The sequence below is a fragment of the Falco rusticolus genome, chromosome 14 (genome assembly GCF_015220075.1).
Source record: "Falco rusticolus isolate bFalRus1 chromosome 14, bFalRus1.pri, whole genome shotgun sequence".
Lineage (NCBI taxonomy): Eukaryota > Metazoa > Chordata > Aves > Falconiformes > Falconidae > Falco > Falco rusticolus.
Genome location: NC_051200.1, coordinates 17703410 through 17727772, shown reverse-complemented (window position 1 = coordinate 17727772; position 24363 = coordinate 17703410). Strand labels below are relative to the sequence as shown.

Genomic DNA, 24363 nt, shown 5'->3' with positions numbered 1-24363 from the left:
TGCATGCTGTAGTATCACCACACCTTCTGTTACGTAAAGCAAAAATGTTCTTAAGAGTTTCAAATAGATATGGGCTCTTCTTGTGTAATCGGAAAACTGTGTTTTCGTATTCATTTCAGGCTGTTTTGGGGGAGAGTGGGAGAAGAGGAAGTTCAAGATGATGCATATGATGGATAGCTTTCTTGTCAGGTTCCCTTCTTGATCCTTTTGGTGACCCTAAAACTTTGGAAATAAGATAGTATTGGAGGAAGTATTAGGTGTGCTGGATGTGTGACGTGTGTTTGCTGCTTTTAAATTTTCTTCGCACAGTGTTATCAGATATGGAGGACATCAAAGATAGGAAGAGTTTTCATTACTAAAACTGTTCTCAATGTGTACTTCCCAACAGTTGAGTGTGTTTAAATTTGTCTTGAAAGTATAGAATGTAAGTGTAAAAGTCATCACCTGATTAAAAAAATGTAATTGGAATGAATCCTGCCTTCTGTTTATTGGTGATTTGTGTGTGTGTGTATATATATATTTTAACACACATACTCCTACTGCTTTCCTAATTGCAGTTGAAATACTAAGTTATCTCTTTATAACATCCAAATTAACATACTTGTTACCTTTTTATATGAGAATAAATACAGGAGAACTTGCTTGAGGAATGTGAAATTTACAGAGAAGTGCTACTTTGTAGTTTAGAATAAACATCTAAATAAAAAAGTTAAGTTTGAGATAGTCAGGTAATAGCACTGTAGAATCCCGGCACTTGGAGCTACAGGACAGTAGCTGTACAGCAAACAAAGTAGCATCTGTAATTTTAGGTTATGTAGGCCAAGGGAATTGCAGAAAAGGTACTGGTGGATGCAGGTTGGCTTGAAGGTACACAGGCCCATTCTCTCCGGTTTCTTTGCTCAGGGACTAGCTAGTCAAATGTTAGTAACTTCGTCCCGTATGGGATCACGTGAAAAAAACACATCATAATGCAATTTTAGGCATGAAGATGAGAGGAAATGATCACAGACCTTAAATGTTCTTGAGGATAACTTTTTGTCACAACTAGTTAGTTATGTGTTTGCAAGTGGCTCTGTATAAATTCATGTTGGTGTCTTAGGGATGGTTGAACAAGACAAAATAAGTACTTTGGGCAGGAAAAATGTTAGTTCTGCAGTCTGTTATTCTTTCTTAGTATGGTAAGAGCTAAAGACGGTTGTTAGAATATGACCTTTAAAAATGCCTGTGGGTTTTTTTTTTGTTTGTTTGTTTTTCTTCTGTTTTGTTGTTGTTTTTTGTTTGTTTTTTTTAAATGAGTAGCTTTCTGAGGATCAAATGCTAAGCCAACTTGAAAGTCATTAGATTCTGGACTCCTAATAAAAGATAAGCTAGCTAGTTCTTGTAAAATGCAGACTCTCCTGTCTACATTTTCAGTCTTCATATTCTCCTGCTGTGAATTATTTTTATACCTATAAAATTGAAGTAACTTCTAAAATACTGTGGCTTCATAATGGAACTATGCTGAATGTTTGCATTTATGATTGTGTGAGTGCTTGAGTAGATGAGAATTTGACAGTTATTAATAGTTGAGATGGTTACATGGTATGTTCCAGTTGCATTAGAACAGGTAACTATTTGCATAAAGAAGAAAAAAGATGACAGCGTATCAGGCTAAGCATATATGCTGGTGTCATATACTTTTTAATTTTTGTGCCAGCCACATTTAGAGGGTACCTTAAAAACAAAAGGTTTAAATAAAAAATCTGAAACAAAGGGTGAAGCGATATCAGCTGGCTAAGTTCAGAAGTTAGCACATGAACTCAGATTAGCTTAGATGGTTCAGTTGGGTCTGTCCCTCTTTGTAAGCCATACAATAGCATTTCTGTCTAATTTTGTATACACTTTACATAAAATAAGAACTGTTTTCTTAATCATTGCAAGTCTTTGCTTATAAGAGCCTTAGCCACTCGGATTGAGTGAACTGTTGCGTATGACAGATAAATAGAAGGTAGTTTATGACTAGACTGGAGAGAGAAGTTGCAACCAAAGCTTCGGCACTGAAACATCTAGTAACTGATTTTATCCTGACTTTGGTGTCTATACAGGGATTTATTTCTGGTGCTGCTGCCAGTCTTAATTCCAAAATTCCCATAAAACCAGATTCTTTGTTTTGTTTTTTGTGGTCTTATATAATGGGACAGTAAGAATTGCTGTTCTCAGGCTATCCACTCTACTAGAACTTCTTCAGTTCCTCCTTTCCACTCCACTATGGCAAGTGGATCTTCCACTGCTTTATTCTCATCAACAGAAAAAAGTGAGGTGAGGAAACTTTAGTTTAGCACATAATTTCTTGGCTAAGCTAGAAATACAGCAGGCAATGTCTGCTGCAGTCTCTCAAGCCTTTACAATCCTCCATTCTCCACTTCTATACTGTCTTCCAGCTGTGCAGTTTAATTTTTGTTCTGTAGCTTATTTACAGCTTGATGGAGACATTCCTGAACTGGGAAGGTGAAGAGTACAGCAGTAGGCTTTGGTAGAATTTCGATCTGTAAACTAGATACACAATTTTAATTTCCATATTTTACAAGTACACATCCACATTTGAACTTCAGACAAAGTTTGGGTGGTTAAGACAGGCTTCCTAAATCCATTAAGGTCAGTTGACAGTATTCTGTGATTCTAACTAAATCCTGAATGACTTCGAAGATAAGCAGTAATCCCATCAGTTAACATTTTAGATTTCAAAGCAATTGTTTTGAAATTTTGATTTTGAAATTTTTGAAGGCCTTTATATATAAATTCATGTGGGTGTTCAGGGGTAACCTAAGCACATACCACATCTTAATATTATGATGAACTACCTTTTTTTTTTTTTTTTTCTCCTTACTTATCCTTTAGCAGAAGATAACAGATTCTCTGAAACCTGTTAGAAGCATCTGTAATCCTCCTGAATTCATGTTACTTCTTAACAGGGAATCTCACTTGTTGTGAAGTTGAATTATACTGTTGGCTTTCTCATTATTATGTATAGCATAATACCTCTCTGTTCACATGCTGCTTCATTTCCTACTTCCTTAAAGGACAAAGAATCTTGGGAATCTGTTATAAACAGGAAGGAATAGGAAAAGGAGCAGAGAGCCCTTGTGCTTACCACAGCAGATATAAATTCAGTTTAACCTGATTATGCTTTGACTGTTGAATTATATTATGGTCCATGCCTGCAGAAGCTACTTGATCTAGAATTTCTGTCCTTCAAGGAAAAGCCCAAGTTTACTGTGGCAGCAGCATTGCTCATTTTTCCAAGTTTTAGTATCACGTTGTTCATTATTAGGGGAGAAAAAAGTAACTTTACTATCAACTTTTTTTTTAATGTAGGGATCAAATACTGCTGTGATCAAATACTTGCTCTTTTCTGGGAAGTTAGTGACTTGGAATAAAGACAACATTATTCTAAAAAGTTGTTGACATGATTCCTGTGACTGTATGTTCCAAGATTGCTGGGTACAGACAAAATGAACAATGTTCACTAGTAATTCCTGCTTCTTTGGCTCACCACATCCCTTCCACTGCCAGTTTTGTTAAAGGCTGTGTATCAGTTGATTGGATTTTGTGGGGTTTTTCTTACTATTAAAAAAAAAAAAAAAAAAAAGGCAAATACACATGTCTTCCCTTCCTCAAAGTCTATGAAAAGTAAAATATTCCATTTTCAAGGAGCTGCCCAGCATCCAACAAAGCTCTTCACAGAATAGACTTCATATGAACTTATGAAACTTGCTGTGGGCCTTCTGCTTTATTTTTAAGTGTATCAATTCTCTCCGTGCCTATTTCTATTAGAAATTATTATTTCTAATTTATATTATATTATATTATTCTAATATAATAATATAAATTTATTAGAAATTATTATTATTATTGTGTTAGAATATAATAAAATTTCTATTATATTCTATTCTACCTATATTCTACCAGTTATATAGTCTGCTCAAATGGTAGCAGAGGAAAATGTAGATTGGCTGTGACACTGATTTCAGTGTTTGCTGGACCCCAAGAGCAAGATTTATTCTATGAAACCAACAGCATACTCAGTAAAGAATCTTCCCCAAACTATCTCTGCACAGAACAGGAAGATAAGTATATAGAAATTAGCCTGTCACATATGAAGGGGTATTAGGCTGTACTTGCATCCACTGGGAAATATGAAGCAGGGAAGCAGGAATGAAAAAAAAAAATAATAATGGTGCAATAGTACTGAAGAATTTTCTCAAAGCAGTTTCTGCCTGGTGTTTCAGAATGTTTTCAAAAGAAATCTCTAACTGTCGAGTTAACTGGTCATTGCTCATCTTGAAAGAGAAACCTAGGTTTCAACAAAAGATTAATGCCAGGTTCAAAGCATGTAGTTGTAGTTAAAAGGGCTGCATGTCTAGGAAAGAGTAAAAACAAACTAAAACTGCATTTCAGGGGTGTCTCTTTATGAAGTGAGGTATAAAAGGAGGAGGCCTATTCTCACTACTTTAATTGGCCAAACTCACTAGCTTTGTAATAGCTTTCACTCAGTCTGAGCAGCTCCACAATGTGTGTGAATGAAAAGATCAACCAATTGCACTCAGGAGAGCCCAGAACAAGGAAGGAAGATGAACGGCAATTTGTTGCACATGAAGTATTGCTCTCTAGCAAAACGGGCTTTGTTCTGCTGCCACATTGAAAGCAAAGAGCTCAAATCTATTGCTTGTATCTTAAGTATAAGACTGAGATGAAGCCTGCACTTACTATGTCAATAATTGTTTTGACATAGTTTTTCCAGTTTAACTATTCCAGAATGTTTCAAAAGCAATTCTCAATAATACACCAAAAAAGCAAAAGCCAAGTTCCCTAAAACCTCAATGCTCACAAGTCGAACAAATGCATTTCTGAAATACAAGCAGCGGAGCTATGTGGCTGAGTATGGTACTGATGGGCACACTTGGCAGAAAAGCAGCAGGCATGCCACCAGTACACTAAGCATCTAAACCATCCTTTTACTGAACTAGGAGCTGTTCTGTGTTCTTTTCTAATTAAGTCCTGGAAGTTTATCCAAGGACTATTGAAGTGACTAATTTAGCATGTGAACTCCGTCTAAACCCACTAATTTTCTTCCAAACCAAGTGATGTGCTTACTGTACATACAATACAGAGAAATATGCTGCTACTGACAAGCAATCCAGCCCAATACCAGTACCATATCAACTGCTTGGACAGATGGCTTCTTGTCTGGTAAAGTATACCTGGCACTCTTTATAGTCACCAAATATATATAGAGAAGACTACATGGGTGTGTCACAGGATTTTTGAAATTATTTCAGTGCACTTCTAATTTACTGAAGGGATGCAGCTTTTGAAATAAGCTTTCTTATCAAGCAAAGCATAAAAAGTAATTGGCACTCAACAGTCTGAAACCTATTCTTTTTAAGATGGTGTTCTTCAAGAAAGACCATTAAAGTATCCTTTACCAAGATAATTAGATTTGAAACTGAAGTTATTTAAGCCCAAAATAAATGCAATGTTAGATAACCCCAAAAAATAAAATGTATATGCTTAAACAGATGATTCAAGGACATGAAGAAGTAGAATACCTTTACTTATTTTCCCTATTTATGCTGCTGCCCGTTGGTGCAGTCCCATATGTTATCTTCATATGGCCAAATAGGACTGCCTTGTTTCCTTTATGCAAATACTTGTTGTAGTGCAACTGAGACACGGCATGTAACATGTGAGGTCTTTGTGGAGGTACCTGCGGTTCCTATGCAGAAACTTTGTATCAATTTCTGTGGCTACACTTATTTTATTTGGATTTGCCAGATTGCCCAAAATCCTTGAAGTGGAAGATTGTTCTGGGCCTTAAGGATATGTAGCCATAGAGTTTTGTACTTAATTATTTGTGGTGTTGTGGTTGGTGGTTCTTGGCTGCTTTTTTTTCTTTTTTAATGTGGGGTTTTTTCCCTTTCTTTCTCCTTGTTTGTTTTTTCCTTGTTATTTTTTTAAAGATGTGTTCTATAAAACTTTCTGTTGGTTAATGATTATGCAATGCCACATGCATTTCTAAATTAAGTACTAAAATCAGCGGGTAGAATTTCTCATTAAAAATGGAAGCTTCAAACTAAAATAAAAGGTGTTAAATCTTTGTTGTAAGGGCAGGGTTTGTCATGTCTCTTAACCTTTGTAAAGATCTCGGTTAGTTAAATAGCTTTTAGAACATTAAACCTGCATATTGAGGCTAGTATGCACTTCATAAAAGCAGTATTGCAGTGCTTGCTGCTTGTGAAATTTGTGAATGGAATTATGACTTGGCTCTTTCAAAAGTTTAGTTTGTAGAAGTTTTAACTAGCAAACTGTTGCTTGATAGTTTTAAGTGAGGAATTTAAAAGCTGTAGAGCATCCCTAAGAGAAACAGTTTATCTGTCCTGAAAGGCATGCTGTGCTGTCACAAGAATTTTTCCAAGATGCTCAAGGGAAAACCTCTTGCATGACCACTAGATATCAAAATAAGAAACAGATCCTGGCTGTGTAAAGTGCTGTATAAAGAACTTGGTAATTATGTAGTATAACTGTTACAAACTCTGCTATTCCTGGCTTGGTTGATGGAAGGTGTTTGGACTCTAGCTCTAGCAGTAGCTCTGGAAAATGCTAAAACTTAGTTAATTTGCCTCTGTGCTGGCCAATGTGAAAACTGCCTTTTCTAACATGCTTTCTGAAATTGCTTCTACAGTAGTCTAAGCTGCTCTGGCTGGCTGTCCTGGTGCAACCCTTGCCCTTTTTGTCTCATGGCCAGCAATTTTATTGGCTTAGACTGATGTGGAACTGCAGCTTTTGGAAAAAGCATTTAATTTTGCTCTGATTTTTAAAGATTCCTTATCAATGCAGACCAGTGAATTATTGTCTGAAACAGGCTTTTCAAAACAGTAATCACAGTTTGAGCTACAAATAATAATACTAATAAATCAGTTGAACTGTCTTCCTCAACTCTTGGTGACTTACAAAATTGTTGACATTAAGGATATCTAAATTTGTTTACAGGTATTTTTTTCAGCTTCTGAATTAATCTGGCTTCTTTGAAGTCATCTGGGAAAGCGCAGGTTTTTTGAGCAGTCTGTTTGGTTTTGGAGTGTGATAGTGGTCTGCCAATGAGACAAAAAATGAAGAAGCTGTTTCAGTTTCTCTCAGCCTCTATTTTTAGTTAGACCAGACTGATTCTTAGGGTCTCTCTATTCCCCTTGCACAGTGTGGAGGTGCCCCTTTCACTCAGGGGATCAGACAGTGGCATTTGTAACTTGCCTCCAGCCTGTTTTGCCCTCCCTCCAGTTCAGGATCAGCGCTGATTCTCCCAGCAGCGTGATTAAAGAGTTGGTGCCCTCTGCTGTTAATAATTACCAGCATGGGTGACCCTCTGGCTTTATTTAGCATGAAGAGTTGTATAACTTTTCTGAATGTTGCTTGTTTCTGGGTGGCCAGTCTCCTGGGGAAAAAAAGTCGAGTAATTGAGGAAAACCAGACAGCTTCTTGGTTCTTGGTTCCTCCAGTCAAACAGCACTGACTCTGTGTTGTGCACATTAATAAGTTCTCAGCTTCCTTTTGGCAGCCTTTTGTAAGGTGTTAATGTGCTTCTTGGTCTCACTTTGTAGTGCCCCAGGGAATGTTCACCTGCATGTTCAGGTTATGGATTAATCCTTAGTTTAATAATTTAAATAATGCATACCTGAGGAATTTGTGAAGCCAATGGCTGCAAAGCAAGCAAGAATTTTCCATGTGGTGTCACAGACCAAGTGCAAATGTGCAACAACAGTAACAAAAGTATTAGTGTTGTTACCTTCAATTATCTTTGATGTACCAGATGGATTGCAACAATTCAAGTTCTTTTTGAAAGCATGGTGAATGCTCCTTGAAGTGCCAGGAACTTACCATGACAAACATTTTGTCAATTACTTTTTTTACTAGTTTTATTAGTAATGCCAGATATACTTTGTGACTTGTAAAGATCTTGAAAGTCCTAAATCAGTGTGTAGTTATAGTTTCTGCACATCAGCTAATGTGGCTCAGGTATCTTTTTGCAATATCCTAGATACCTTTTTATATTTAATTACCAAACTGAATATGTTAACAGACAGTTAAATTGTCTAATGGGAACATTACTTGTTCTCTGTACTGAAGAACAGAAGTTGTAGGAGTGAATTCTGTTTTGTGGCTGTAAGACCTAGACTTGAGTTGCACACTTTTTAGACTTCAGATATTGATCAGTTTTGGGTTTTTGTCCCTTTAAATTCCCTTTGTTCAGGTATTCATACAGGATGTTACCCCTTTCCTGGTTTTATGCAAATTTATTTGCAGCTAGTTAAAAAACACTTATTCTTGAGCAAAGTTTACAATGTCTTTTGGAGGTGTTGAAGTCCAGGTAAATTTTAGGAGAGTTGTATCATCCCAATTTAAAACCAAGAAAGTTATGAGAAGGTCTCATTTCCATTTATTACTCTTAGAAAATTAGGATTGCTAGTAGCAGTTGGAGCTGTTACCTGAAGCTTAGTCTGTGTGCAGAAGTGGGGTGTTGCAGTGCACCGCGATTTGCCTGAGCAGTGTGCAGTGGAGTTAAAATTGCTGTTAAGTTTAGAAGTTAGCCAGCTGATCATTGTTTCATTATACATGTGGTAAACTGTGGGCTGCTTTTGATTTTGTTTTTGTGGTGGAAGCAAGTCTAGAGTAACAAGAAAGTGGCAAAGTAATACTTAAATATAATGGAAAGGTTATTCAACCCATGTAAATGCATTTTAATTTACAATTCATGGCCAGCTCAAGTGATCTGGAAGGTTTTATTAACACATAAATGAGAAAAAGATTTAAAGAAAAGACTTGCTGTGAGTTTTGTGATGAAAGTTAATGCAATAATCTCAAGTCTTTAAGTTCTTTGAATGTTGGAATTGTTATTGTAGGAGCCTGAACTGAGCTTGTATGAGGAAATAGTGATTTTGGTATCAATAAATACAGCAAATTACGGTGGAAATCTGTCTACTGTTCTTACATGCAAGATTTCAGTTACACTGAATATTAACATGACTGAGACTGACCTTTTAAGATGAGTAGTGTGATGCAGTTGCATTAGTACATGCAATGATTTTTGTGTGCCTTATTTTCATGATCTGTCAGTACATACACAAGTAATGGGATACTTAGAGTAAACTAAAATTAGGAGGAGTAAACAAAGTGGTATTTAAAAGTAGTGATGGACTAGAAAGACTACATTTGAGAGGGGGAAGCTCTGCCACTGAAGTCTTCTAAGTGAAGAATTAAGTAAATCAGTAGGAAATAGTTCTTTCATATGGGAGTTGAAGAGGTTCCATGGTATGCATTGATATTAAAACCTAGGAGAGCTGTCTTAAATTGCATGTGTGTTTTTACATATAAATACTAATTTGATTTCCCGTATTTGCAAATGTTTTATCATAGAGATTTTTGCAAAACCTTTGGCTTTGGTCTGCTTCTAAAATGAGGGAATGATGTCTTTAACAACCTAGGAAAGGGTTGATTTCATCTTCTTGTGTTCTGACTGTCTTACAGATGGCATAGAGAATAATGCTAGAGGAGCTGACAACAAAAAGTGTGCTATCTTAAACTTCCTCCTGGGGAGGTAAACTACTTTTGGCTTACAGTCTTAAATCAGACTGGAAGTGTGATTTCTTTGTTAGTATAAGAGTCTGTCAAAATTGCATGTCAGTGAGAATCTGCAGGTACATAACTGCCTTGCCTCTGCCTCCAGCTGCCTGCAGTTTCTCTTCTACCTGTTAAATATGTTGCTTATCTTGAGTAGCTACTGGCAGCAATGTAGTTTGTGCACTATAAGGAGATCTGGGAAGTGCGCTTGAGATGTCTGAAAAAAATGCTGTGTGGAATCTTGCTTTAGTATTCTGTATTTTGCCCAGAGGTATTTGAGTGACAAATGCAATATAAATGTAGAGATAGAGTAGGTTATCCTGTTCCAGGTTCTGGGAGAGACTGGCAGTGCTTAAATGAGACGAAGTTGGAGGGGAGGGGGGATGTTTCTAGTACATCTAGACTAAAACGGATACAGAGTTTTCAGACTTCTTGCTTGCATAGGTCTCTGGCTTCCAGTCATGGTTAGGCTTTACTTCATTTGGACTTCTTTCTGGATAAGCTCCACTAAAAAGAAAAGGTTTGTTTACAAGAGTAATGACATATTAGATCTGATTTCAAGGGTGGAGTATTACTTTCTTTTTTAATTCCATAATAAGTCCAGGTAACAAAAATACAGGAGAGGTGTAGTTGTAAGGAAGACGTTTTAGATACAGCAGTTAAGAAGCTGAAGGGTTGGTGTCAACATCTGGAATAGCAAGAGAAGATTTTATCTTAGATGTCTGCACTGGGTCAGGCTGAGATGGAGATAATTTTCTTCATAGCAGCCCATATGGTTCTGTGGTGTAGATTTATGACCAAAACAGTGCTGATAAAACACCAGTGCTTTAGCTTTTGCTGAACAGTGCTTACCCAGTCTTAAGGCTTACTGTTTCTTGTGGCCAGCAGGACAAGGGCAGTGATCGTCCCCCTGTACTTAACACTGGTGAGGTTGCATCTCGAATACTGCATTCAGTTTTGGGCCCTTTGCTTTAAGAGGAACGTAGAGGTGTGGAGTAGAGGTGTCCAGAGACGGGCAGTGGAGGTGGTGGAGGGTCTGAAGCACAAGTCTTATGAGCAGCAGCTGAGGGAATTGGAGTTCTTTAGCCTAAAGAAGAGGAGGCTCGGCGGGGGGACCTTATTGCTCTCTACAGCTATACTCACATAACAAGTGAGAGGACAGGAGGAAAAGGCCTCAAGCTGCTCCAGGGGAGGGTTAGATTGGGTAGTAGGAAAAATTTTTTCCCTGAAAGGGTGGTCAAACATTGGAACAGGCTGCCTAGGGAGGTGGTAGAATCACCTTCCCTGGAGGTGTTTAAAGAAATGCGTAGTTTTGGTGCTTAGGTTTAGTCATGGATTTGGCAATCCTTTGTTAATGGTGGACTTGATCTCAGAGGTCTCTTTCAACCTGGATGATTCCCTGTTTCTATTCTTCCAGTGCTCACCATGACCCAAGAGTAGGAGGGGGTGGGCCAGAGGTTGGGAAGGGACACAGCCAGGACAGGTGACCTAAACTGACCAAAGAGATACTCCATACTACAAAGACATGCTCAGCAATAAAACAGGGGGTGGGGTGGGAAGGAAGTGTTTTTTCTAAAGTAGCAGTTGCTCAGAGGCTGTGTAGGTATTGATCTGATGGTGGTGAGTGATGGCTTCAGCATCATCTGTTTCTTTTTATCTTTTTTTCCCCTTCATTTGTTAAAATGTCTTTATCTCAACCCATGAGTTTTTCTTGCTTCTGCACTTCTGATTGTCTCCCTGATCCCCCTGCCAGGGAATGAGCGAGTGGCTGGGTTGGGGACTGACCTACCAGCCAGGGTCAGTCAACCACACTGTCCTGGATACCTCTCAATGCTTAAAGTATGAACACATTGCTCCTCCTTCCCACCTTGATATATCCTCCGCTATTTGTATAGACTTCCAAATTTATTGAGCAGTGTTTATTAATGAAATGATTCCTTGATATGATGGTTGATACTGGTATGTAATACAAATTGCTTTTTTGTCCATGAATAAAAAGGTAATGTTGGTCATCTTTGTCAGCAGGATTTTACTACTGTTAAGGAAAAAGTGAGAGTATACTAGGAAGGGAGATACAGTGGGGTTTGGTTTGTGCATCATCAGTACACTGGCTTTAGGCAGTTCATGTAAGAAATCAAATTATTTGGTCTTAAGGAGAAATTGGCAGAAGACCTAAGAAGCTAGGGCACAGGAAATTCTACTCAACTGAGTCTCAAAAACTGTCAAAACTGAGAGTGTCATATAGTTATCTGCTGACTGTTTGAAGTCCATAAGTCCATATTTGTGTTGGAAAGCTTTCTAAGAGATTCTGCTTTTTTTTTTTTTTTTGTGTGTGTGTGTGTGAAATATTGGGGGTGCTAGAGCTATACAGGTTTTGCATTCATGAGTTAAATAGTCAAAAACCAAGGTGAAATAGGATGCAAGCATTTTTCATATGAAACACTGTAGATTTCATGCCCTATTAGCTGCAGTTTTGCTACAAGACTTCCTGAAATTTCAAGTGCCTTTTAGTGTTAGAATACATGAAATACAGACTTCCTTATTCTGAAAAAGTAGGTAACGCTGTCTTTTTTTCTTTGATTTGTGTGTGTGTTGTTTTTGTTTTTTTTTTTAATAGAATATTCAAATAAAAACTTTGGCAGATGATGTGGTAAGGTCTTTGTAACATCTTAATTTGCAATGGTAACTCCATGCTGCATGCTGTTTTACTCCAAATGTGGACTATGTAACACATTTTTATAAGGATATTAAGCATTAGATTTCAGAAAATTGAGTTACTGTTCCTAAAGAGCATAATTTGTAACTCAGTTGAAGAACAGTAATTTATGATATCTGTTTGAAGAAGCTTTAACCACATTCTTTACACTTCAGTAATACTGTGGATGTGATGAAACTTACTCAACAGTTCAAGTGCTACTTTTCTTGACCTTTTTCAAGTAAAGGATCTGCAGTGGCTCTTGTGGAGTTAGTTGCCGCATGATTCAACTGGAAGTGTTATGTGTAATAAGTATGTACTGTATGTCAAATAAGTTTTTATTCAGTAGCACTAACTTTATAATTCCAAATACTTTGAAAACTGTTGTATTTTTACAGAAACTTGTATCAAAATTGACAAGCAAAATTAGAAACTTCTGTTTTCTGTATATATTAGTTAAGCTGCACCAGCCACTTAGTTCATTATCACTTACATGTCTGAAATGAAGAAATTGTACCAAATAATCATGTAGAAGATTGATTTATGACTTGAAAGTGATCTCATCATTGCATTGGGATTAAATAAATTTGTTGTTAATAAGGTATATTTGAAACAGATCACAGTACAATGAAATTGATCTTAAATGACTTCTTTTTTTGGTGACTGCTGAACGCACATTTTAATGTATGTGAACAGTAACACTGCATTCAGTATATTGGCTAATTTTGGGTACTGCCTTTCAGGCACTATGTCCTACCTTTGGCCCTTTCAATAGGCTATGCCCTAATTTTAGTTTCAGAAAGTGTGATGTAAACTATTCTAATAAGGAAAAAATAGGATTAAAGTAGTAATCTTGTCAACTATGTTAACAGTATCCTTGTAAGCAATGTGTTTCTGTCCACAAAACTAAGATTTCTAAGGAAGAAGAAAACCCAGCCCCAATCCCCTCCTCTCAAAAACACAAACAAACCAAAAAAACTCCAAAGAAATTCAAAGGGCATGCAGCTTATCTAGGATTACTTTCCCTTCAAAACTTTAAGGTGGTCTTGTAGGATCTCAAAAAACAACAACAAAACAAGCCAATAAAAAGAAACAAAACAATTGAAAAAAGGAAGAGTATTTCTTCGCCATGTTCTGCAACAGTCAGAAGTCTCCACTCCTGACTGGACTGAATGAACACTAAATGAATCCAGATTTCCTATAAAAGAAATACTCCATTAAAGTCTTCACAACTTCACAGAGGTTGTGTAACTATAGGAAATAAAATTTTGATTGACATGCCTTCATAAAGATTGCAATAACTGCTATGAATGAGACTGGTAAACCTACGTAAGCTGCTGTTACATGAAAGCACATCTTCATAAGGCTGTTCAGTGCCTGAAACAAATACGTTAGTATTTGTTGATGCAAACAGTTAATTTAGAAAAATCGTTACAGACATAATGTTATAAAAATGAGTATAAAATATATATCTTGTTAAAGACAATATTATTAAAAAATTCTGCCTTTATTCAGAATAGTTATATATTAATAATACAGTAATAAATGGCCTTATAAGGAAGGTGCTCTTGTTGTTTTTTTCCAATATTAACAAATTAACTGAGTAAGCATGCTTTAAGAAAAAAAAAAAAAGGTGGGGGGTTTGGTGTAAGGCATAAAACAAGTCAGCCTTAACCAGTGAAGCGTCATTGCAGACTGTATGATATGCTGTCACTAATGTCTGTTATGTGTGTTTAACTATGGATGGCTGCCTCTATGTGAGTAACCATTACCTGGCTTTTTAAAATTATGCACTAATTTCAGGAGTCTGTACTCAAAAACACTTCAAGGAATTGTGAACTAAACTTGGAGCATTAATTCCTCTACAAACTTTATTTTACTTTAGCAGGATTTTTTTATAAGCCTGATGAACTTGTGAGTACCTCCTTCCCAACGCTGGCTTTTTCAGTTGTCCTCCAAAGACTTATAGCTCTTCAGGTGAAGGAACGCTTGGACATTACCTTTGTGGTACCATATTTATTCACTATCAGGATAATTAGGGAGTAATGTGAGAAGATGAACTCAAGATTTTGAAATGCTTAGAGTTTAACATAGATGGCATACTTAAGAAACTGTGAGAAATAGTTATATCCCTTTTGCTTGTGACCTGTCATGTATTTACCTTAAATGTTTTTGTCTTCCTATTAAAAGCAATCTCTGAATATTAGAGTATTTTTACTTACAGTTCAGTTTGAGTTTTAACTCTGCTGCTTGGATTAACTAAAAAATGTGTGTATTACTGCCATGTAATTGGCTGCTTTCCTATTTCTGCTTATTTTTAAATGGATGTCTTTGCAGCGTGACAGAATAACAAGCTTCAGAAAATCAGCAGTGAAAAAAGAGAAACCTCTCATTCAGCATCCTATTGACTCTCAGCCTTCTATAAGTGAAATCCCACTTGCCCAGGCACTTGTTGATGAGCGTTGCATGAACTTATCAGAAAAAGAAGTTATGGATCTGTTTGAAAAAATGATGGTAAGATGATGTGCTACACTATATTTGAAAATAACTATTATATACTAAATGCCAACATGAAAACAAATTAAGACACTGTAAAATAATTTTGGAAGTATGAACTATAGCATAGGCCTGACAAATCTGTTTAAATTGGCACATAAAGAATTGAGTAACTCATAGAACACTAGTATTATGTAAGTTTAAATTACTTGGTCTACTTCTACAAACAAAAAAAAGCAGAAAATAAAAATATTAAACTGTTGACTGCTTCTTTAAGATAAACTCTGTTGAGCTTAGTTGCAGTAGTTAGATACTGCTGATGGACAGGTTTTAATAAACTTAAGTAAATACCTTTGGAAAATAATAATTTTCATTACAAAAATCTTAATGTATGGAAAGCTGATTTTTTTTTTTTGTATGGTCTTGAATATTTTCTGTCTTAGGATCACTTGTCAAGGTTTGCGATTCTACTTGCAAGCAAGTTTTTCTATTAGTAGTAAAGAAACAAACTTTTGAAGTAGCTGTGTATTAATCCTGCTGTGCACATTGTTGGTGGGTGAAGTATCAGGAAATGCAGCTGAGTATTGTTAGAAATACTGTTTTCTGTGTCATTCGTTAAAATTCCATGCAGTCAGTATGGCCTAAGAACCGTCCTGTTTCATTGTGTAGCTTTAGTCTGCTCACTGAAGTTGTGAATCTCTTTTGAAAGATCGGGTAAGTGTTAATCTAAGTTTGCTTGATTTGCTTGTTAGGTGAAGGGATTAATTTTTAACTTTTTGAAGTGTAATGTTTGAAACAGATGATAGGTCTGTCTTCCAGAGAGGAGTAATTTTTTTGAAAAAGCTGTTAGTAAGTTATTACAGTAACATTTACTGGTTTTAGTAGCTACTGTGAATTTACTTTGACTTCTAATGGCAAGAGTAGTCATGATTTGTAATGACTACATGTTGCATTTAGTCAGTTACTAAGTTGAAACAGGCATTTATATTTTTTGGGGTTTTTTTATTAATCTAGCATAATATTTGGAATTTTAGGTTTGTTTTCAAATACATCAGAACACATTCGCATCTACGCCTGCCACAAGCTAATAAAGTATGTAATAACAGGCTTCTGATTGAATAGTGCAATAATAGTGTCCGTTCTGATAAGATTTTTACAAAGAACACAGGAAGTTCACAAGAATTTTTGGCTTTATCCTCTAGTTTTATTTCTTGAGCCAGATTTCACTAATGGTAACTACTCGATGTATATATGATTTTGGCTAAGTCTTGAAAACAGGAAACACTTGCAGTGACAGAATTAAATGAGAAAATTGGGTAGCTCAGAATCAAACAAAAGCTGATAAGCTGGAGAAAATCACCTCTGTTTGTTTAAAAATGAGCCGTTTGTTTAAGAAAAGGAGTATAAAAATAGCAAAGACTAATAAAATCCATGAAATAGAATCTTGATGTTGTGTGGTCTGTTTCTTTACAGGAGGACATGAATCTAAATGAAGAACGTAAAGCTCCTTTAAGAGATAAAGACTTGACCACAAAACGTGAAATGGTTGTCCAGTACATTTCTGCAACTGCCAAATCTGTAAGTAGTCACTTCTCCAAGACAGATGAAAGTAAGAAGCTTAGCTTTGTGAGCATCAAGCTTGAAATTTAGAAAATTTTTTTGTCCGGATTCATCTTCTAGGAGTAGCAGGAAAAAAAGTAATAAATATGTACTCAATAATACACTTCTAAATGCTTGGAGCTTCATCTGAAGGGTTAATTGGTATTTCAGCTGTCAGGCAATGTGAAAACTTGATGCTTTCTTCTAAACTATAAAAATTTGCAAATCCAATGATGTAGAGTAATGGGTGGAACCTGAGCATATTTCTGTGCAATTAATCTAGACATTTTTGGTACCTACCAAAAGTTATTGGAAAAGACAGCATGACTATATGGTTCAATTAATGACATGCATACTAGATGTACAATTTGCAGTGTTAGAAGCGGGGAATCAAAATACTGAAAGTATTTAAAATTGAAGTAAAGTCAGTATTTTAGCTTAATTTGGGTGTGTTGAGTACTGTAGCTGGCTTGAAGACTGGGTTAAATAGTCTGCTAAGAAATGTTCTGAAGGCAGATAAAATGATTCCTTTAGTGAAAAAATGGTCTTAAAATGAGTTTAAAATTATATTTTGAGTAGAAATATAGAGGCCTTTCATTCATGTTGATCATTCCCTGCACTTACATTGATTGATTACACTTAGTTGCTGGATCTTTCAAGCAGAATTGTTGAAGTCTGTCTGTTCTGGGGTGCCAGAAATATAGGAGAATGACTGGATGCCCCAGCTTTTGTTGGGATGGAGAAACACAGTTTCAAATAGTGAAGAGGTGCCACTTATTTCCTGCATTGCGACTATTAGTAGTAATTAGTTATAAAATACAACAGTAATGTTTGTGTTAGAACTTGGCTATAGCCAATATAGTTCTCATGTAAAAGGAGAATATGCCACAAAAACTCGTGAATGTTGGATTGGATTAAACATTACATGTGTGTGTATATATATATAAAAATACAGTGTTAAGATTTCACTAGAAATAGGTTTTGTCCCGCTCTGTGCCACTGTTGTATAAAGAATTTTAAAGAAGCTAGTAGTGAATTCTGAGGAATTGAATGTATTGCAGTTTTAGGGAGAAATGGTGGTAGGGCTAACTTTGTGTATCCAAGGGGCAGTAGTATGCTTCAAGTGATAAAATTTGCTATCAGCATAGTTCTTCAATAAAATGCGTATAATTTTATTTGGAAATTAGGTTGAATGTCATTTTTCCCCCCACACTTATTGTGTGCACTATAAGGTTACTGCAAATGAAGACTATGTGTGGAAAAATTGTTCAAGTACATAATGGCAGCACTGCTAGAAGTTCTGCAGAGCTGAGTCTGAGTGCTGAATACAGATAGTGTTAAATAATAATCTCTTTCTTAGTGAAATAAACCAGCAAATAAGATTATGTTGGTGTCTGCCTAATGAAACTATAAGCATGGACTTCTGCATCTGACTTGTCTTTCTTTTAACCTTCAGAATCAGCTCTGCAGAGTTAGATTTCACAAAATTAAAATTACAGTGACATGCAATTATTAAACGCAAATGCTTTGCATTAAACATTATAAACTTTAGTGGAAGGAAGAAGTTGTATTATGATGTGATTTACATTTCTGAGAGAAGTGATGTTCCTGCATGAGTTCATCTTAAACAAAATCCACAGTTGTTTAGTCTGTCCTGGAAAGAATCCAGCACTTAAAGCATAGTGTAGCTAAACATCAACTTATTGGAGAATTATTCAAAGCTTAGGCAGTGAATATTATGAAATTTCCTGTTAATATACTTTGCCTAGACTATCATTGGGAACGATTGATAATGTGTTGTAAGTTTTTTTATCTTCACTTGATGATCAGTGTTAAATGTCTGATTTCTCTTAGTAAGCAAAAATAATTTATTGAAGTAGTAGAAACTTTCACAGTGGAAGTAGTTGCAGTTCTTTCCCAAAAAGTAATTGGACAGCAGTGATCTCTCATGTATGCTGGTACGGAAATGTAGCTGCCTAAGGTAGCATAATCTTGCAGCTGAGTAAGGAAAGCATGGCTACCATTGCATGTCTAACTGCTAAAAAATTTAACAGATTGCGTTACTGCCACCGTATGCGCTGTAGCATGGGCAACTTAACAGAACTGGGGATATGTTTGCCAAAATGTACTAAAATATAAAGATAAATAAAAAAAATCCTGAAATGTCCTCATACATGGATGTGCGCTTTAAACTTCAGTTGGCGCCAGCATGGATGTTTTATACATATGCAAAATATTTTTCCTAATGAAAAAAGGGCTCATATCAAAGCTTGTGTGCTTCAGTAAGTCCTTCTTGCAATTGCATCACAGCATTTGAATGGAATAATTTCAGGTTGTTCAGAAATGATGCTTCTGTAGCGTGTTACCCTAAATTAGCTTTTAAATAGATAGCATCCTAAGCAATTTAAAAAATATATAATGTGGTCAATTTTAAAATGTTGATTGGGACTTTGCAATAAAGCAAAGCCTCATTTTCATTGTTAATTTTGTCTTCTGTTTGGTTAAACTACTATTCTGTGTAGTTGAATTCAAGCCTTAACCAATTCTTACTGCATCATGAATTGTCAGGCTTTCTTTTCTTCAGGCCATCTTCAGGATTGTCTTCCATGAAAATGCTGATGGCATTCAAAATGATTTTTCTTAAAATGTATTACCTTCTTCTTTGGTCATAGATAATTGTTCAAATCTTTTCCTCTTTTATACTGGAAATCCTTGGGCCTTTTATTCTGCTCAGAGCTCACGAAACACACTTAACAGTTGATGTCACTTTTCTTCTGGTTCATTTAATGTTTGTTTTAGTTAGACTTGAGCTCTCTCCTCTCATTTAAAAACACTGCTCTTGTTTGCTGATCCTATCTTAACCAAATTATTTTTAAATTTGGTGCTTCATTTTCTCTGCCTTGTGTGCCATCTGCAGTGTGTTGACCATGCTTTTCTGAAACACTGTACTGTCTTCAGAGTTCTGAGAAAGAAACCTTGATTTTCAATCGGTGAGAAGCAGCTTTCCTTTCCCTTGGGGGATGGAGGAAGTACAGAAGCCAACAGGATGCATGTTTTTATGTAAAGTGATTAATTGTGCTTCCAATTCCTTCTCTCACTTGAAGAGAAAGATTGACCATGGAAAATGGGGAAATGGTGAAGGCTCAGAATTCCGTTTCAGAACAGAACTTAGTGACATCTCATGCCATATTGTACAAGTCGAACATTGGCGAGAGAAGGCGGCAGTAAATTAGGAAAAGAGATTGTCTGGTGGTGACGGTCCCATCTTGTACTTCTAGAGGAAGCTTGATCAGGAAGAGGGCAGAAGGGGTGGTTGTGAAAGACTTGCAGGGACTTCTGTCTTCTGAAAGGCTTCCTGGAAAAGCAGTGGAAGAGATAAGGGTAGAAAATGAAGAAGGTGCAGGCTGAACATATACAACCAAATTCAGATCATGGAACAAAATCATACTGTCTCAAGCTCTTAATCAGATGAAAGTAGTTATTCAAGAAACTGGCAGCTATCAGATTACAGCAAAGAGCTGACGATGAAAGGCCTACAAATATTCAAGCCAAAGTCCATAGTCCTGGTGTTCGCAGGAACATGGTCATTTGTGCAAAGTGGTAGAACAGGGCAGAGAGTGCTGCCTTACTGCAGAGTTTCTTCTGTCTAAAGTCAAATTCTGGGTCATGAATATGCAGAGATGCTGTTCTATGGTAAAGAAGACAAGATGTCACTCTGAAAATCACTGTTTAATTATCCATGTAATTAAAAGCATCCATACTGAGCAGTTGAAGAAAAATGCCGCATGAGATTTTCTGAAATGCAAGTTAGATTTATAACTGTAGGCTATGTTTTTTATTACAAAAACTTTATTAAATTCAGTGATGACATCATCTAGATAGATGAAAAGCTTCATAACAAATGAAGTTGTTACATGTACAAGGAAGTCAGTATGCCATTAGTTTTTAATGTAGCTTTCTTGGTGTCGTTTATAAAATAACTGACCTGATAATTTTAACAAACTGGCATATCTTAATCTTTCAAGATACCAAGCCAGGTATTTAGTTATTTTTTTGTAATTGTGTAAAATACTGATGGTTCAGCAGTGGAATATAAGAATTGAAAGTTATTTCTCCTACAGTAGAAATGCTTTCCTGTTGAGAAGCTGTAACTCTTAAACAGTTTGATAAAGTAATAAAATAATGTAACTACTACTAATGAATAAACACTGAAAAATTTGTGTGATGCTACATCCTACTAAGTACTTTGCTGTGTTTATTTATGTATTATTATTATCTTTTTTACACAATAACCTCTCTTGGCTGACAACTGCATGCAGATAGTCGGAAGTAAAGTTCCGGTGAGTATGAACATGATAGTTTTGTTTTTTCTTATGAATACACTTCCAGTTTTAAAATTAGGCTGGACTATTCTTACTTTTTGTTTTGGATTTAAAAGGTCAGCGTCCATAACTGAATCCTTGTTTTATCAAAATAATTATCAACTACCTCAGTCATAGTTATCTTACAGTATAAGATCATTGATTGCATATTTGAGGGATCTGTTTTCAAGTTTCCAGGAATCTATGTCCGTATACTTCAGACTTGCTAGGAACTCATCTGTTCATTGTGAGCAACAAATAGAATATAGGGTTGCCTTGCTTTTTATTGAAGGCAATCACTCAAATCTTTAAATTTACAGTGTTTGTCTTCATTCTGTTTAGACATGGATTTTTTTCATGTCTTAATTGTTAGTATTTATAGTTGTGGATATGTCAGCTGCTGGGTATCAGTGTGAGAATGAGATTAATGTAGAGGATTCAGAAGGTCAATAAGCATAAGATGAGATCACTCACAGCATAACATGTCTAATTAATTGCTCAACTACATTTTATGTTGTCATGATTGAAATTTGCCATTTTTTATAAAAAAAATATTTGAGACTTAGGTCATATTCAGTACTTATATTTTGTCATAAAAATAATAAAGAACAACCTATGTCTTAAAACTGTAATCACTACTTCAAGATGTACTTAGGTATATAAGGATATAGTGCATAGGGATAAAGAAATTGCTGTTGGCTTTGTTTTATTTAGTGGTCTTTAAACAGACTTCTGCCTGTATTCACCAGTACTTTTAAATTTTGTACGCAGTACTGGTTCTTAAAGCTATTTGAGAAAATACGTAAGCACAGGGAAGGTATTTAAATAAAGTATTTGTTTTCTGAGGGGAGAGATCATGAATTCTCCAGTTTGGTGCATTAAAACCAGTTTCAAATAATTCCTGCTGCCATCTAATTTCTTTATGATACGAATTAGCCTGAACAGCTGCATTGTGCAGAGATGATTTTATAGAGAAAGCTGGTATATGCACTATGGGTAGTGGAGAAACTCTGTAATAACTGTTTTCTTCCCCATGCATTTTAATTCAGGGTCTGATGGAGATCAAGCATAGTTATGCATTACAGGCATGTTTTTGCACAGATAACTTGCAAAATAGTAAAATAAGAAATGCTGCTCTTACAGTATGGCTTCTGCGTATTACTGCTTGAAGAATGCATGCATCTTGGTGTGCTTCTTCTCAGTGTATATTTCCATAGGATTTATCCTTTGGGAGTTGATTGGATTTGGCGGCATCTGTGGTTACTTTCCTGAAGATCTGTAGATGTACTGTGGTTAGGGAGGAGAAGAATTATGGTACTGTTGGCTTGTAGTGACTCTTGCAGAGAAGAGGCTTGCCTGTTAATGGGGAGTTTAGAGCTTTAACTTACTTGAGTTTTACTTGTGATATGAAGTACTGGTGCCCACTTCTCTATTTTAGCTGCCTGCAAAGTAACCTTTCCTTGCCTTTATAGATAGTGATAATTGCATTGAAATGGCAGCTACACATCTTGTTTTTATCTGTAAAGCATTAATGTAGCTGTCTAAAGTAGGATTAGCTTTTTAGTTCTGTTTTTAATGGGTTGAATTAATGAGTTTGGCTAATATCTACAGGGTGAAGTGGATACAAATTGTTTAGACTTCCAATTTGTAGTCCAGGAGCTGATAGTGTTTCCTCATAGGCTGAAGAAGGATACTGCTTTTCCAAGTCACGTGTGCAACAACTAGAGTATACGTAGTTTAAAAAAATCATTGAAAATGCTTTTATTGCTTTCCTAAAAACAAAGGAAAAAACCACCACATCATCCAAACAACTTGTCTTATCTAACTTTGTTATTATACTCTAATTAAAATATACCAGTTTCCTTCCTTATGATAGAAACAGAATTGTATTAATAGAGTGTGCAAAAACTCTTCAGTTAGTCATTAGTGAGGGAAAAAGTACCTGCTAATGAGGTGTGAGTTGTCTGGTGCCTCAAAGAGGAGTAGTTTGTGCAGGTTTCCTGATCTTGTGTATTAACTGTTACAGCCAATCCATTTGGTTCAGGTGTGCTCCACAGTTCTTTACCGAGTAGGTATTCTATCTGCTTATTTCCCCATGGAGGGTAAAATGCCTTTGCTTGCCTATTTTCTTAGATACTGGTTCTCAAGGTCGTTTACACACCTCTCTCTGGTGGCGCATCTGAGTAGTATAAAGCTGGACATTTGCCGAGTAAGGTACTGGGCGAGGAATTTCTTTGTCCAGCTAACAACTTTCAAATCACCTGGAGTCAAAGTGGAGTAAGATAAACTGAAATCTCTAAAATATTTAATTGTTGCTTGGTTTTCTGAATATTTTTTTAAAAAAGAAGTTGGGTAGAGAGAAAACTGTGCTTAAGTTTGTTTTTCACTGTATCTTGCGTTGTAGGGTGTCTGTCCTGTCTCTCTGTCACTGTTGTTCTTAAACCCTGAAATGTGTCCTACACACAGATTTGAATTGATTGGATTTATCTCCTTTATGGGAAAGCAAACTGGGTTTTCTTTTATATACTTGAGTTTTCTCCAGAGATTTTTAGGATTTCCCTTAAGCTTAGATTTTCACTAAAAAGTCATTGCTTCTAACTTCATCAAAGAAGGATTTTTAAATGTGTGGTCCAGGCTCTCATTTGAGTTGTAGTGAGTAAATAATTCTATGCCTTAATTGTTATACTGTGAAGGTGAGTGATCATAAATTAATTTCTAAGATTTTTGATCTTAAGCATTTATTTGATCTCTGAAAGTTCTGGTGTGGGATCTAACCCTCAGAGTTTCTTTGTACTTGGCTTTTACCTTAGTCTTATTAGATGTTCTCACGTAAAGCGTATCTTTCACTGAGACCTTGTATCTCAAAGTAAATAATAAACGTATATATTAAAATCTTATCCATGCAAAGGCATAGCATGGTATTCCAAACAATCTGTCTTTGTACAGGGAAAGAAAAGAGTGCTACAACCAGGTGCTATTTCCAGTTAGCATGGCTGTATGTAAGAGTGAGTTAAGACTGAGCAGTTGATTGTAGAAGAGAACAGAAAGTCATCCTGTTAAACTGAGAACTCTCTGGCCTGAACTGGAGTATTTGGGTGAAAGTTTTTGAGAACGGATTTTTATGAGACATCTTTAGTGACGGTGTGTTTTGAAGAGGCAGAGGAAGAAAGGAAGGGGAGATGATTCTTTATTGCTATGCAGTTAAAGATGCTTAGTCATAGAAACAATGAAGTATACCTGTCCTATAAGGCATGGTAGGGAGTCTTAGGATATCATGCTGTGAATTACTCTAACTTTTCATCTATTTTAACTGTTATTGAGGGAGTCGTAAATCTTCTGAAAACAAGGGGCTAGGCAGAGGAGAGGGTCCTCACTAATGTTCTTGATGTATAGAAAAAGGACACAGCAAGAGCACACCTTGGTTTAAATGTGAAAGAAATTGTAGCAAAGACCTTAAATGTTTCATCTTTTTCTGGAGCTTGCAGCAGACTACAGTGGAAGGGCTAACCCACAGGAAATAATCTTTTCGGAAAACCAAATATATTTTGTATTCTAGAGTGC

The 24363-nt window shown here is 36.1% G+C and overlaps 1 protein-coding gene across 3 annotated transcripts in view; it reads left to right on the top strand.

The window, feature by feature from the left end:
* The window catches only part of DIAPH2 (diaphanous related formin 2), a 244533-nt gene that overhangs the window by 7312 nt on the left and 212858 nt on the right, over nucleotides 1-24363 (top strand). Inside the window, exons 2-5 of one of the 3 annotated variants that reach the window (XM_037407807.1) lie at nucleotides 12269-12301; nucleotides 14684-14860; nucleotides 16316-16420; nucleotides 20761-20781. In XM_037407807.1, the coding sequence (XP_037263704.1) occupies nucleotides 12269-12301; nucleotides 14684-14860; nucleotides 16316-16420; nucleotides 20761-20781 (336 nt within the window). The remainder of the gene's footprint in view (nucleotides 1-12268; nucleotides 12302-14683; nucleotides 14861-16315; nucleotides 16421-20760; nucleotides 20782-24363) is intronic. The other 2 variants (XM_037407809.1, XM_037407808.1) reach the window with 2 other exon arrangements.